The sequence below is a fragment of the Symphalangus syndactylus genome, chromosome 22 (genome assembly GCF_028878055.3).
Source record: "Symphalangus syndactylus isolate Jambi chromosome 22, NHGRI_mSymSyn1-v2.1_pri, whole genome shotgun sequence".
In the NCBI taxonomy this organism is placed as follows: domain Eukaryota; kingdom Metazoa; phylum Chordata; class Mammalia; order Primates; family Hylobatidae; genus Symphalangus; species Symphalangus syndactylus.
This window is the reverse complement of record NC_072444.2, coordinates 60,613,272-60,628,379: the sequence shown is the minus strand read 5'-3', so window position 1 is coordinate 60,628,379 and position 15,108 is coordinate 60,613,272. Positions and strand designations below refer to the sequence as shown.

Sequence of the window (15,108 nt, the reverse complement as noted above, 5' to 3'; positions counted from 1 at the left end):
AGTTTAGTAATTTTCGTCAGATGAGATTTAAACCCAGGCATTCTGACTCCTGTATAACCATTAAGATGCAGAGAAAGAAAACTGGAAAGATACATATTGCTGAAGATACTTATTCTCGGAAGAAGGAGGGGGAGGGTGAAGGAATTTGCAAGTTTTTCATAGATGTTTCCAAATTGAATCTCTTACAAAATATGTTCAGCATATTTTTAAAGAGAAAATTTGGGGCAAAAGACTTATTTTTGTTGTATTATGTAAACAAATTTTAAAATAACTTGTGGCTGGGTGCGCTGGCTCACACCTGTAATCCCAACACTTTGGGAGGCTGAGGCAAGAGGATCGCTTGAGCCCAGGAGTTCGAGACTAGCCTGAGTGACATGGCAAAACTCCATCTCTACTAAAAATACAAAAAATTAGCCAGTCGTGGTGGTGCACACCTGTGGTCCCACCTACCCAGGATCCTGAGATGGGAGGATCACTTGAGCCCAGGAAGTCAAGGCTGCAGGGAGCTGTGATCGCACCACTGCACTCCCACCTGGGCAACAGAATGAGACCCTGTCACCAAAAAAAAAAAAAAAATTTGATAATTGTTTTCTTCAGACATTTTCCGGGTTCCTTTGCTTAAATTGTATAGGAAGTCTGAGGTTTTTGTGTTGGTCTTTACCTTTTTTTTAAGATGGAGTCTCATTCTGTCGCCCAGGCTGGAGTGCAGTGGCATGATCTTGGCTCCCTGCAACTTCCGCCTCCCGGGTTCAAGTGATTCTCCTGCCTCAGCCTCCTGAATAGCTGGGACTACAGGCGCATGCCACGATGCCCGGCTAATTTTTTGTATTTTTAGTAGAGATGGGGTTTCACCGTGTTAGCCAGGATGGTCTCGATCTCCTGACCTCGTGATCCGCCCGCCTCAGCCTCCCAAAGTGCTGAAATTACAGGTGTGAGCCACCGTGCCCGGCCCTGATCTTTACATTTTTAAATATTGCATTAGTGAACCGTGTACTGATTTTGTGATCATAGATAACCCAGTTAAATATTAAGTCTTAATTATCACTTAGTATTTTACAACCTCAGTTGTAGTTATAAAGTAAGGGTTCCACAGACCTCCTAACAGTTCCTAGAAAATGGAGCTGTCTTGGCATGTAGTCTTGATTGCCCTTCTAAGTTTTTCATGCTGGGGGTCAGACTGGGAGTCTGATAGAAATTTCATTTCCACCGCTGGTCCTCTAACCAATGATTTGCTGCACAACCTGAGTGGTCTCCTGGGAGACCAGGGTTCTAACTTTGTAGCAGGGGACAAAGACATGTATGTTTGTCACCAGCCACTGCCCGCTTTCCTGCCAGAATACTTCAGCAGTCTCCATGCCAGTCAGATCACCCACTATAAGGTATTTCTATCATGGGCACAGCTCCTCCCAGCAGGAAGCACCCAGAATCCAGACGAGAAAACAGTGCAGTGCTACCGGCGACTCCTGGAGGCCCTCAAGACTGCACAGCTTCAGCCCATGGTCATCCTGCACCACCAGACCCTCCCTGCCAGCACCCTCCAGAGAACTGAAGCGTTCGCTGACCTCTTCGCCGACTATGCCACATTCGCCTTCCACTCCTTTGGGGACCTAGTTGGGATCTGGTTCACCTTCAGTGACTTGGAGGAAGTGATCAAGGAGCTTCCCCACCAGGAATCAAGAGCGTCACAACTCCAGACCCTCAGTGATGCCCACAGAAAAGCCTATGAGGTTTACCACGAAAACTATGCTTCTCAGGGTGAGTACACATTGACCTGATGTTGACCCCTCAGCAGCCTTCATCACACACCTTCCCCGTCCTCCTTAGAGCAGATTCGACATTTCTCCCTACTCACCTTCAGCAGTCCTCTTATGTCTGTGCATAGGGAGAAATTAATATTGTATTAATTTCCCACTGGCGATAGGAAGGGGTAGCTAACATAGCAAAACGCTCAGCATTTCCTTTGAAAAATATCTTTGAGGCCAGGTGCAGTGGCTCACGCCTGTAATCCTAGCACTTTGGGAGGCCGAAGTGGGCGGATCACTTGAAGTCAGGAGTTCGAGACCAGCCTGGCCAATATGGCAAAACCCCGTCTCTACTAAAAATACAAAAATTAGCCAGGGATGGTAGCAGGCGCCTGTGATCCCAGCTAGTCGGGAGACTTAGGCAGGAGAATTGCTTGAACCCAGGAGGCAGATGTTGCAGTGAGCCGAAATCATGCCACTGTACTACAGCCTGTGTGACAGAGCAAGACACAATCTCAAAATATATATATATATATATATATATTTATATACACACACATATATCTTTGAAGTACCCTTGCCCTGTCTTGAGTTGTGCAAGCAGATTGTCTTTCTGTCTTCCTTTCCGTCTATGTCCTGCTACCCTGACTTGGAGGCAAAGTTTCATGGTTTCCTGTCCTTCCCCCTCGGCTCCCCTATACTTACATGTCTTAGTTGGAGCTTACATTCCAGCTTGGGAGACAGACAAATACAAGATGAAACAATTATATACCACAAGATGAGGAGAGCACAACTGTAACTGTTCACATTCCTGCCTCCTAGGGGACTTGAAGTTCTGATCTGTAGGCCTAGGCTGAACCAGGACATTTGTGATTATAATCAATTCCCTAAGTGTATGTTAGGTACACCAATTTTGAGAATCAGTTTTGGATTATATATGCTTTCTTGTTTTTATTATATACCATATACATACATATTTGTATATATAGTACCTGGTATATATATATTTCTGTGTTCTACTTTTTCATTTTAACATAGTTTATGACCATATTCTCATTTTATTAAAAACTTGAGCCAGGTGTGGTGGCTCATGCCTGTAATCCCCGCACATTAGGAGGCCAAGGCAGGGGGATTGCTTGAGGCCAGGAGTTGGAGACCAGCCTGGGCAGCATAGAGAGCCACCATCTCTAAGATAATATAATAATTTACTCCAGTGCTGGAATAGTATTGCTTAAAACAAAACAAAAACTTGAAAGCATAACTTTCAATGGTCTTTTAGGTTCCCATTGTATAAATGGAGCATAAAGTTTAAGGTATTTTCCTTATTTTTGTATGTTTATTCTTATTTTCACTAGTTACAAGTTATGTTGCAATGACATTCCTATCTATAAACTATTTCCCACCTTCTGATAAATTCTTTCTGACAGAGTGTTAGAATTGAAACTGCTAGGTGAAAAGATCTGCATTCTTTAAGATTTTAAAGCATGGTACTAAATTATTTTCCAGAAAAGTTGTAATCATTTATACAAACAGTTATAAAATTACTCTTCTGACCCCATTCTGTCAGTTTCAAATGCTATATTTTATCACTAATTTGACAGCTGAAAACAACTTATTTTCATCTTTTGTTAATTTGCATGTATTTGATTATAGACATGTTAAACATTTTTTTCTTCTTTTTTTTTTTTTTGAGATGGAGTCTCACTCTCTTGTCCAGGCTGGAGTGCAGTGGTGTGATCTCGGCTCACTGCAACCTCTGCCTCCCGAGTTCAAGCAATTCTCCTGCCTCAGCCTTCCCAGTAGCTGGGATTACAGGCATGCACCACCACATCTGGCTAATTTTTGTATTTTTAGTAGAGACGGGGTTTCACCGTGTTGGCCAGGCTGGACTCAAACTTCTGACCTCAGGTGATCCGCCTGCCTCGGACTCCCAAAGTGCTGGGATTACAGGCGTGAGCCACCACGCCCGGCCTTAAACAAAAAAATAAAATAAGGCCAGTCGTGGTGGCTCATGCCTGTAATCCCAGCACTGTGGGAGGCTGAGGCGGGCGGCTCACAAGGTCAGGAGATTGAGATCATCCTGGCTAACACGGTGAAACCCTGTCTCTACTAAAAATACAAAAAATTAGCCAGGCGTGGTAGCACGTGTCTGTAGTCCCAGCTACTCAGGAGGCTGAGGCAGGAGAATCGCTTGAACCTGGGAGGCGGAGGTTGCAGTGAGCCGAGATTGTGCCATTGCACTCCAGCCTGGGCGACAAGAGCGAGACTCTGTCTCAAAAATAAATAAATAAATAAAAAATAAACTAGGACATCATAGCCGCCTTATTCACAATAGCCAAAAGGTGGAAGCAACCCAGATATCCACTGATGGAGGAATGGATAAACAAGACGTGGCATAGACATAAAATGGAATATTACTCCACATTTATTAAAAAGGGAAGAAGTCGTCACATGCTACAACATGGGTGAACCTTGAGGACATTATGCTATGTGAAATAAGCCAGACACAAAAAGACAAACGCTGTATGATTCCATGTATAGTAGGAAACTAGAGCAGTCGAATTCATGGACAGAGGAAGGAGAATGGCAGAGGCCAGGGGCTGGGGTAGGGGAGAAATGAAGAGCTCTTTAATGGGGGTAGAGTTTCTCTTCGGAAAAATGAAAAAGTTCTGGAGATTGGTTGCACAACAATGTGAATATACTTAATGATACTGAACTGTGCACTTAAAAATAGTTAAGATGGCCGGGCACGGTGGCTCACGCCTGTAATCCCAGCACTTTGGGAGGCCAAGGCGGGCAGATCACGAGGTCAGGAGATCGAGACCATCCTGGCTAACCCGGTGAAACTCCGTCTCTCCTAAAAATACAAAAAGTTAGCAGGAGTTGTGGCGGGCCCCTGTAGTCCCAGCTACTCAGAAGGCTGAGGCAGGAGAATGGCGTGAACCCGGGAGGCAGAGCTTGCAGTGAGCCGAGATTGCGCCACTGCACTCCAGCCTGGGCGACAGAGCGAGACTCCGTCTCAAAAATAAAAAAAAAAATTTAAAAATAAAAAAAAAATAGTTAAGATTTAAGATGGTACTTTTTCTGTTATGTGTATTTTATCATGATTTTTTTTTTAAAGAATGGGTAAGGGAAGAAAGTGTGAGAGTGGCTGGGGGTATTTTAGACAGAGTTGCCAGGAAGGCTGTTCCTGGGCCACCATTTGAGCAGTTGGGAATGCAGGGAGACAGCAGGCTCCAGAAAGAGGAAAGGGGCCCAGTCTGAGGGAGAGCGGAGCTGTGGACATGGAGACAGTTTCCTGAACCTAGGAGCGCCATGAAGGAGAACCACTGCGCTCATTGCAGAGCCTGTCTTGGGGCGGGTCAGCAAATAAACACAGAGACGTGTGTTGGCTCCAATCCTACTGAAGAAGCTCTGAGTAAAATAAACTTTGAAAGAATGAGACCAGGCACAGTGGCTCACATCTGTAACCCCAGCGCTTTGGGAGGCTGAGGTGGGCAGCTTGTTTGAGCTCAGGAGTTCAAGACCAGCCTGGCCAACATGGCGAAAACCCCATCTCCACCAAAAAAAAAAAAAAAAAAAAAAATCCACAAAAATTAGCCAGGGGTGGTGGTATGCATGTGTAATCCCAGCTACAAGGGAGGATGAGGTGAGAGAATCGCTGGAACCTGGGCAGCAGAAGCTACAGTGAGCCAAGATCATGCAGTGAGCCAAGATCACACAACTGCACTCCAGCCTAGGCGACAGAGCCAGACCCTGAGAAAAAAAAAAAAAAGGAAAGACAGAAAGAGAGAGAGAGAGAGAGAAAGGGAAAAGAAAAGAAAAGAAAACAAAAAAGAATGAAAGACTACAGAAGAAGGATTGAAAAATAACAATAAAAAGAAGGAAAGACAATATAATCTCAAAGAAGAATCTTATTTTGAGGGTGGATGCCACAAAATTCTTTAAATTATAAAAGTATATGTACACGTTTATTTAAATGTTTTCCATATTTTATTTTTACTTTCCATCAGGTGACTAAAGACTTTCTTTTTAAACTCATATCTTCCTTCTTTCCTTCTGCTTATTTTCTTCCCTTCATTTTGTGTTTCCCCAAATATCTGTCACCAATATCATGCAAGACACAGAATAATTCTCTTTTTCAGTCTCCTTACTATTTTAAAAAGTGGTTTTTCTTCCCTCTCTCTCCCTCATTCCCACTTCCCTTCTAAGTCCAATCCTATAGACTTACTATTCTTTTAAAAATGTATTATTTAATATACATCAAAAATGTTATATAACATAGCTTGGTTAAAAGTAAAAAAAAAAAAAGAACTATAAGAAACACCAATGAACCAACTACTTAATCCAACAATTAAAATAGAACAGAATAGCGCTTCACACTTACGAGGAGGGCTATAATTAAAAAGACAGGCAATAACAGTGCTGGTGACACTGTGGAGTGAATGGAACCTGTGTACACTGCTGGGGCCATAAACAACGGTGCACCCACTTTGGAAAACAGCCCAGTGTTTCCTCAAACTTTAGAGTTAACATATGGCTTAACAATTCCTCTTCTAGGTATAGATCCAAGTGAAATGAACAAATATCCAAACAAAAATGTGTACACAAACATTCATAGCAGTGTTATTCATAAAACCCAAAAGTGGAAACACCTAATGACCATCAGCTGATGGATAAATAAAATGTGATATTAATGTATCCATACAATAGAATATTATTTAGCAATAAAAAGAAAGAAGTTCTTTAATTTACTTATTTTTTAGACAAGAGTCTTGCTGTGTCGCCCAAGCTGGAGTACAGAGGTGTGATCTTGGCTCACTGCAACCTCCACTTCCTGAGTTCAATTAATTCTCCTGCCTCAGCCTCCCAAGTAGCTGGCACCACAGTCATGCACTACCCCGCCTGGCTAATTTTTTTGTATTTTTAGTAGAGATGGAGTTTCACCATGTCAGCCAGGCTGGTCTCGAACTCCTGACCTCAAGTGATCCTCCCACCTCGGCCTCCCAAAGTGCTGGGATTACAGCTGTGAGCCACCGTGCTTGGCCAGAAAGAAGTTCTGGTATATGATACAACACAGATGAACCTTGAAAACATGCTAGTGAAAGCGGCCAGTCACAACCACATATTTACATTTACAATTTACAGTTACATTTACAATAAATGTCCCGAATAGGCAAATGTATAGAAACGCTGAAGTAGATTAGTGGTTTAATCTGCGGAAGTGATGATGGTCTGAAGTCTGGAAATCTGTGGAATGTCAAACGGATCCATGGGGCACAACCATTAAATAACTGGGAAATGTTATCTTGTCAGAATGAGAACTAAATATCTCTGAGTGATATTCCATGCTCAGAAGGATTTCAAAGATTCATTATGCTTATCAAAATAAGCACCATTGTAGTTGGTAATGGTTGTTTGTGGTGGTTTCATTGGTGGAGGATATATCTTCCTCCTGCAGAGAATTTGGATGAAAGTGAGAAGACAGCCATATGGTCCTATTGTTAAAATCTGAAACTCCGATTTTATTCCATTTTTGTTTTGTGTTTCCAAATCACAGGTCTGAGCACTTTTCTATCCACCCAGTCCTAAGCTTGATACTTGGAGGGATTAAATAAATGTTTAAGTTTTGCTCCTCAAGGAACATCCAATGTGGGTTGAAAATTTATATCCATCGATAGCAACCCAGAACGGCTGAGCCATCCCGGCTCCACACAGTGTTTCTCAAATTATGGTTTGAGGACCATTGTATCGGAATCCCCCAAGAAGTGTGTTAAAATGCATGCACCTGGGCCCACTCTACACTGCTGACTCTGAATCTCTGAGGGCAGGGCCTGAAATCGGCATTTTTTTTTTCTTTTTGAGATGGAGTCTCACTCTGCGTCCAGGCAGGAGTGCAGTGGTGCGATCTAGGCTCACTGCATCCTCTGTCTCCCGAGTTCAAGCAATTCTTCTGCCTCAGCCTCCCAAGTAGCTGGGATAACAGGCGCACTCCACCATGCCTAATTTTTGTATTTTTAGTAGAGACGGGGTTTCACTATGTCACCCAGGCTGGTCTCAAACTCCTAACCTCAAGTGATCCACCCACCTCGGCCTCCCAAAGTGCTGGGATTACAGGCGTGAGCCACTGTGCCCAGCCTGAAATTGGCATTTTAACAATCTCCGTAGGTAATTGTGATGCACACAACAGTTTGAGAACCACTGTTACATCATCCAATGTCAAAGCAAGTGGGTACAAGCCACACATGCTTATATTTCCTTGTTTCTCTCCTCAATGCCCAGTAGGGGCTGTATTGATGTTTTCCCATGAATAAGAATCAGGGAACAGCAGTTTCCTGAGAGCATCCTGACTTTAAAAAGAAGTTTAGGAATGGGCGCAGTGGCTCATGCCTGTAATCTCAGCACTTTGGGAGGCCGAGGCTGGAGAAGTGCTTGAGCCCGGGAGTTTGAGATCAGCCTGGAAAATATAATGACACCATATCTCTACAAAAAATTTAAAAACTAGCCAGGCATGGAAGCACATGCCTGTAGTCCCAGCTACTCAGGAGGCTGAGACAGAAAGATTTTGAGCCTGAGAGGCAGAGACTGCAATGAGCCAAGATTGCACCACTGCACTCCAGCCTGGGCGACAGCAAAAAAAAAAAGAGGCCAGTTGCAGTGGCTCACGCCTGTAAACCCAGCACTTTGCGAGGCCGAGGCGGGCGGATCACGAGGTCAGGAGATTGAGACCATCCTGGCTAACACGGTAAAACCCCATCTCTACTAAAAATAACAAAAAATTAGCCAGGCGTGGTGGCAGGCGCCTGTAGTCCCAGCTACTCGGGAGGCTGAGGCAGGAGAATGGCATTAACTCAGGAGGCGGAGCTTGCAGTGAGCCGAGATGGCGCCACTGCACTCCAGCCTGGGCGACAGAGGGAGACTCCGTCTCAAAAAAAAAAAAAAGTTTAGGAAGGAGTTCTCTCCTTGCCAACTTTCCAACTGCTCTGTATTTCATAGTCTTGATTTTCACAAAACACTCTCTAAAGGAACATTATTTTTTTAAGCCACCTTGTCTTCTAAAATCTTTCAGCTAGAGTAAAGTCATTTGGATGATTTCTTCAGGTCCATAGGAAATGAATCCCCCAGTGATTTCCGCAGTCAGAGCCTCCTGCCCTCGCTCACCTGCTGTTCATGTCTCTGGTTGGTTTCAGGTGGGAAACTCTCTGTTGTCCTGCGAGCTGAAGATATCCTGGAGCTCCTGCTAGAACCACCCATATCTGCGCTTGGCCAGGTGACAGCAGCCCAAAAATATACCTGTAACATCTCAGGAGAGTTTGATTTTAATTGTTTAAAAACGAGAAGTTTTGGTCTATTGGTTTGACATTTCTGTAAATGCCTCAGAATGAGTGGTGTACATTCTCCAGGTTCATAATTACCTTAAAAACAAAATTTTGAAGCTGCAGCTCCTGCTTGGTCAAGTATCCGCTTCCCTGCAGGAAGGAGCCACCTGCTTCTGCTGGCTCTGATTTTTGAGTCCAAAATAGCTTATAGGAGAAGAGATGAGATTATGGCAAAACAGGTACTAGGGTAAAGGGGTTTTTCAAAAATGTGCACCTGGCCAAACACGGTGGCTCACGTCTGTAATCCCAGCATTTTGGGAGGTGGAGGTGGGAGGGTTGTTTGAGCCCAGGAGTTCAAGACCAGGCTGGGCAACATGGCAAAACTCCCTTTCTACTAAAAATACAAAAATTAGCAAGGCATGGTGATGCATGCCTGTAGTCCCAGCTGCTTGGGAGGCTGAGGTGGGAGGATCGCTTGAGCCCTGAAGGTCAAGGCTGCAGTGAACTGTGATCATGTCACTGCACTCCAGCCTAGGTGACACAGCAAGACCCTGCCACGAAAAAAAAAAAATTAAAAATGTGCATATATCCTCTATCACTTTTTTTTATTTTTATTTATTTTTTTTTAGAGACAGGGTCTTGGGGTCTTGCTCTGTCACCCAGGCCAGAGTGCAGTGGCATGATCACAGCTCACTGAAGCCTCTACTTCCAACTCCTGGCCTTGAGCAATCCTCCCACCTCAGCCTCCCAAAGTGTCAGGATTACAGGCATGAGCCACCACACCCAGCCAACTATCACTTTTTAACTGTAATTTATATTTTTTATTTAATTTTTTTTTTTTTGAGGTGGAGTTTCATTCTTGTTGCCCAGGCTGGAGTGCAGTGGCATGATCTCGGCTCACTGCAACCTCTATTCCCTGGATTCAAGCAATTCTCCTGCCTCAGCCTCCCAAGTAGCTGGGATTACAGGCGTGCGCCACCACGCCCGGCTAATTTTGTATTTTTAGTAGAGATGGGGTTTCACCATGTTGGTCAGGCTTGTCTCGAACTCCTGACCTCAGCTGATCCACCTGCCTTGTCCTCCCAAAGTGCTGGAATTACAGGCTTGAGCTACTGCGCCAGCCTTTAACTATAATTTTTAAAAGAAAAATTAAAATAATCTGGGAAGTGAACAGCTTTGGGCTGCCTTGGGCAGCTGGGCAGTCTGGAAGCCATGGGAACCACCGCTGGTCTCCATAGTTCTGCAGCATCACCCTGGCACTGTAGAGATGCTGTGCTGCTCGTTGGCGTCCGTGCGTTGCTGGGGGCCCCAGGAGTCAGGGTCCGGTCTTCAGATTTTCCAGTTCAAACATGATGGAACCAAGACCTGATAAGGTTCTGGAGGGACAACTCCCAGGCTGATTGCACGGCCAGAATGGCACCTAAATTAGTTTACAGAGGGCGATAACTGCTATCAGTTATGAACGCAGGAGACCAAAGTGCTGATCAGAAAAATGCTTGTCGAGAAATAGCCTTTGTACTGGTCTCTCTGCCCCAGTCCATGCTGTGCAACGCTTCTGGGTAATCTCCCAAAAGCACAGTTCTGACCAGTTACCTGCTGGGAAGCCACACTCCCGAGTGGGACAAATCCCACAGGACCCTCCAGTGCATGAACATGTGGGCATCCCTCTCTCTCTCTCTGGCCTCACCTCCTATTTTGCCCATGTGAGTGCTATGCTTGCTTCCTACCCTCCTGCATCCCCTACTGGACGTCCTTCCTGTCTTCCTGCCTTCCTCAAATCTCCTTCCAGCAAAATTTTCTCCATTGTTAATGTATACGTAACTGTGCTCTCCAGCGGAGGCCGCGCTCAGTAACACTCCCTCACTCACCCTGATGCGCTCTCTTCCCACCCGGACCCTTAGCCATTGCTTTAGACCAGTAGTTCCCAAGCTCGAGTGGGCATCAGAACCACCTAGAGAGCTAGGAGAGAGCACGGAGACCAAGACTTAATGTGGTGGGACCCACCTGGGCCTGCACAGGCGTCCCAAGTCCCCAGGTGAGTCTAATCCCCAGCAAGGCATGAGAACCACTGGTGTGGGGCTTCTTACAGCACTTCTAAATTTCTGCCTTCTCCTCGTGTGATTGGTGCATTTGCTAACCCTCCCTATTAAAGGTGTAAACCTCTGTGGATATTATTTATCTCTAAATGTGAATCCCTGCCCACCATCCCAGCACAGTGTGACTTTCAGAGTTAAGGAACTCAGTGACAATGTTTTATGCAGAACTGACAGACATAAGCAAGAGCTGTGAGTGTGGGCAGGGAATGCTGGAGTGATACCTGCCAGTGTGGTCTTTAGTGAACACTGATGACAACTTGACTGAGAAAGAAACAGGGAGCCAGTAGTGAACCACTTATTAACCCATTTATGCCTGAGGTTGCAATTTTTTGAACTTTTGCAATCAGACCTTAGCGAAGACCTTGAGCAGTAGGATATAAGTAATTTCCACAGGCTTAGCATTCCAATAATGGAACACTAGGCATTCACAGAGCACTTGGTTCTGACCAGGTGACAGTAACCATTAGTCCTTGTCTTGAAGAAGCAGATGATCAGTGGGAGGGATAAGACAGGTAATGATCTAATCAGGCCAAGGGTAGACAGGTACGGCCAGCCAGGCTCGTGGAGGGGAGCGCAGCATTGAGGGTGTTGGCATGGTCCTGTGTAGACTCTCTGAATCTGAAGTTCTTTGAGCACATGCAGGCCAGAGACAGGGCAGAGGGAACATCCTCATCAGAAGTGTGGATGGGGGTGTCGACAACCAGGACCGTGAGGGTTGTGCTCTGCTAACGAGGAAGTCCCCAACACGTACTCCACAGGCCCTAGCTCTTGGCCTGGCTAGGGATAACTGGGAGTGGACTTCAAACGGTGGCCTGAAATTAAAACCAAAACCAAAAACCCAGTAGGATCACAGGGATGACTGTGGAGCCATGCGTGGCTGAAGGCTCCACCACCCCCATCCTGGCCAAGGTGTGAGGGTCTGCGGAAGAAGCGCCAGGGGCAGTACTGGCCTCTAGCTGCCTCCCATTTCTGGCATACACACTCCTTCACGCATTCATTTAGCCATCAACACTGCGTGCTTTCTGTGTGCTGAGCACAGAGGCACATGGTTGAGCACATAGGGGCACCCCCCACCACCCTCCACACACACACACACACACACACACACACACACACACTTTCTCATTCCATCTCTGTCTTTTCCTTTGGAAAATCCCACTTTGGAGTATTTGGTTTAGTGATAAGGGGAGAAACAAAAAAGCATACTTCTGAGAGGCTCTTAGTCTTGACACTGCTTAGGCTCTAATGACCCTGTTTACTATTTCCAGGACGCGGTCGATTTCCTCTCTCTTGATTTGTCTTATGAATGCCAAAATGAGGCAAGTCTGTGGCAGAAGCTGAGTAAATTGCAGGTAATTTGAGCCCTTTTCCACATTGATGATGAATGTGGCGAAGATTTCAGAGAGCAGATTAGACATTTAATGCTTTGGCTACTGCATAAACTGAACTTCCATCAACAGTCAGAGATGGCTGAGTTGTGTCTGGGGAGATTTCCGTTGCAAGCATCCCTAGAGAACATCGGGTGTTAGGCAGTCTTCCCTAGAAGGGATACGAGGGTTAGCTTGTTAAGGTGAGTATTTATATAGATCCTCTGCTTGCTTGTGTAGAAATCTGCTGAGAATTGAGATTCTAGGGTTCATTCTGAGTTTTAAAAAGGCAACTCATCAATGGGAGTGATGGTTACATAACGATGAGCGTCTACTTAATGCCACTGAACTATACATTTAATGGTTATGATGGTAATTTTTTTTTTTTTTTTTGAGACAGAGTCTTCCTCGGTTGCCCAGGCTGGGATGCAGTGGCGTGATCTTGGCTCACTGCAGCCTCCGCCTCCCGGGTTCAAGCGATTCTCCTGCCTCACCCTCTCCAGTAGCTGAGATTACAGGAACACACAAACACGCCTGGCTAATTTTTGTATTTTTGGTAGAGGCAAGGTTTCACCATGTTGGTCATGTTGGTCTCAAACTCCTGACCTAAAGTGATCCGCCCGACTCGGCCTCCCAAAGTGCTGGGATTATAGGCGTGAGCCACCACACCTGGCCCGTAAATTTCTTCTTTATGTCTATTTTACCACATTTTTAAAAAGACAAACATTTCACACCCAGGTCTACTAAATCAGATCCCAGCTGTCTGGACCTTCCAGTAAGCTCAGGACTCCCTCCTCTACCCGGTACTTCTTTTCTCAAGTCTAATGGTGCGGGCTCATTAGAGAAAGTATGTTAGGAGCCTCCTATCCAACTACCAGGTTTCTCTCTTAGGCTTGGTCACTGCTGTGTGACTTACTTGCTTCATTCCCTAGAATCCCAACTATTCCCCCATGACAAGGTCTATCTGATAGTGCCCATGTTTTCTCCTGCACCTGCTGAGTGCTGGCAGTATTCCTATAACCCTGGAGAGCTGCCTTCCTGTGGGCCTTTCCAAGGATGTCTGGCCACTGGAATGCACCCACTTTGGACCTCCTGCCTCTGCAGGTTTTGGCACAAAGCCCCTCCCTGCTGCTTTCAGCCTGTGCTTCCCATGAGGCAGGCAGAGCAGCCCCCTACACTCACCTGTGGTTTTGAATCCCACCATCTCCATCACCAAGGAGGGTGGTTTACCTGAGGAATTATCCCTTTAAAGGCCAAATTTGGCCGGGCACAGTGGCTCATGCCTGTAATCCCAGCACTTTGGGAGGCCGAGGCAGGTGGATCATGAGATCAAGAGATTAAGACCATCCTGGCCAACATGGTGAAAACCCATCTCTACTAAAAATACAAAAATTAGATGGGCATGGTGGCACGCACCTGTAGTCCCAGCTACTTGGGAGGTGGAGGCAGGAGAATCACTTGAACCTGGGAGGCGGAGGTTGCAGCGAGCCGAGATTTCACTACTGCACTCCAGCCTGGTGACAGAGCGAGACTCCATCTCAAAAATAAAAATTAAAAATAAAAATAAAAGGCCAAGCTCAGGAATGTCAAACTAAGCTTCAGCTACATGGACCCTCCATTTTACCTGAGGCAGAGTGCTTGAAATGGACAAATTAGCACCAGTTCAATCCCAGTGTCTGTGTGTTTCTAGCTGTCTGTGTAGTAGACACTGCTGCTTTTGTTATCTACAAATAATAAGATGATCTAATTCAGGGGTCCCCAGCCCCCAGGCAGAGCACCAGTACTGGTCCATGGCCTGTTAGGAACCTGGCTGCGCAGCAGGAGGTGAGTGGCAGGCGAGCAAGCATTACCACCTGAGCTCCACCTCCTGTCAGATTAGCGGCCCTATTAGATAGGAGCACAAACCCTATTGTGAACTGCGCATGCGAGGGATCCAGGTTGCGTGCTCCTTATGAGAATCTAATGCCTGATAATCTGCGGTGGAACAGTTTCATCCTCAAATCATCCCCCCTATCTCCCCCAAGTCTGTGGAAAAATTGTCTTCCACGAAACTGGTCCCTGGTGCCAAGAATGTTGGGGACCACTGATCTAATCAAAGGTGACAGATGCAGCCACAAAGACATCTGAGTAACAGCTATATAATTTTAGTGCTTGCTTATCCCAGACACCTGGGAGGCACTTCATCCTTACATCATCTCAACCCCTCAAAACACACTCTGAGGTTTAAACAAATTTTTTTTTTTTTTGAGACGGAGTCTCCCTCTGTCACCCAGGCTGGAGTGCAGTGGCGCAATCTCGGCTCACTGCTAGCTCTGCCTCCCGGGTTCACGCCATTCTCCTGCCTCAGCCTCTCCGAGTAGCTGGGACTACAGGCGCCCGCCACCACGCCCGGCTAATTTTTTGTATTTTTAGTAGAGACGGGGTTTCACCGTGGTCTCGATCTCCTGACCTTGTGATCCGCCCGCCTCAGCCTCCCAAAGTGCTGGGATTACAAGCATGAGCCACCATGCCCAGCAGGTTTAAACAATATAACCAAGGTGGTGAGCTCCAGGGTTGGGATTTGAACCAGGGCTTTCTCATTCTA

General features: G+C 45.8%; 1 protein-coding gene across 5 annotated transcripts in view; it reads left to right on the top strand.

Moving 5' to 3' along the window:
• Positions 1-714: 714 nt before the first annotated feature.
• The window catches only part of LCT (lactase), a 57,993-nt gene continuing 43,599 nt past the window's right edge, over positions 715-15,108 (top strand). For 4 of the 5 annotated variants that reach the window (XM_055261978.2, XM_055261977.2, XM_055261980.2 and 1 more), the window contains exons 1-3: positions 715-1,755; positions 8,933-9,012; positions 12,426-12,509. In XM_055261978.2, coding sequence (XP_055117953.1) covers positions 1,116-1,755; positions 8,933-9,012; positions 12,426-12,509 — 804 coding nt within the window. In that variant the 5' untranslated portion in view covers positions 715-1,115. Of the gene's footprint in view, positions 1,756-8,932; positions 9,013-10,395; positions 11,097-12,425; positions 12,510-15,108 lie in introns of those variants that run through there. The other variant, XM_055261979.2, reaches the window with a different exon arrangement.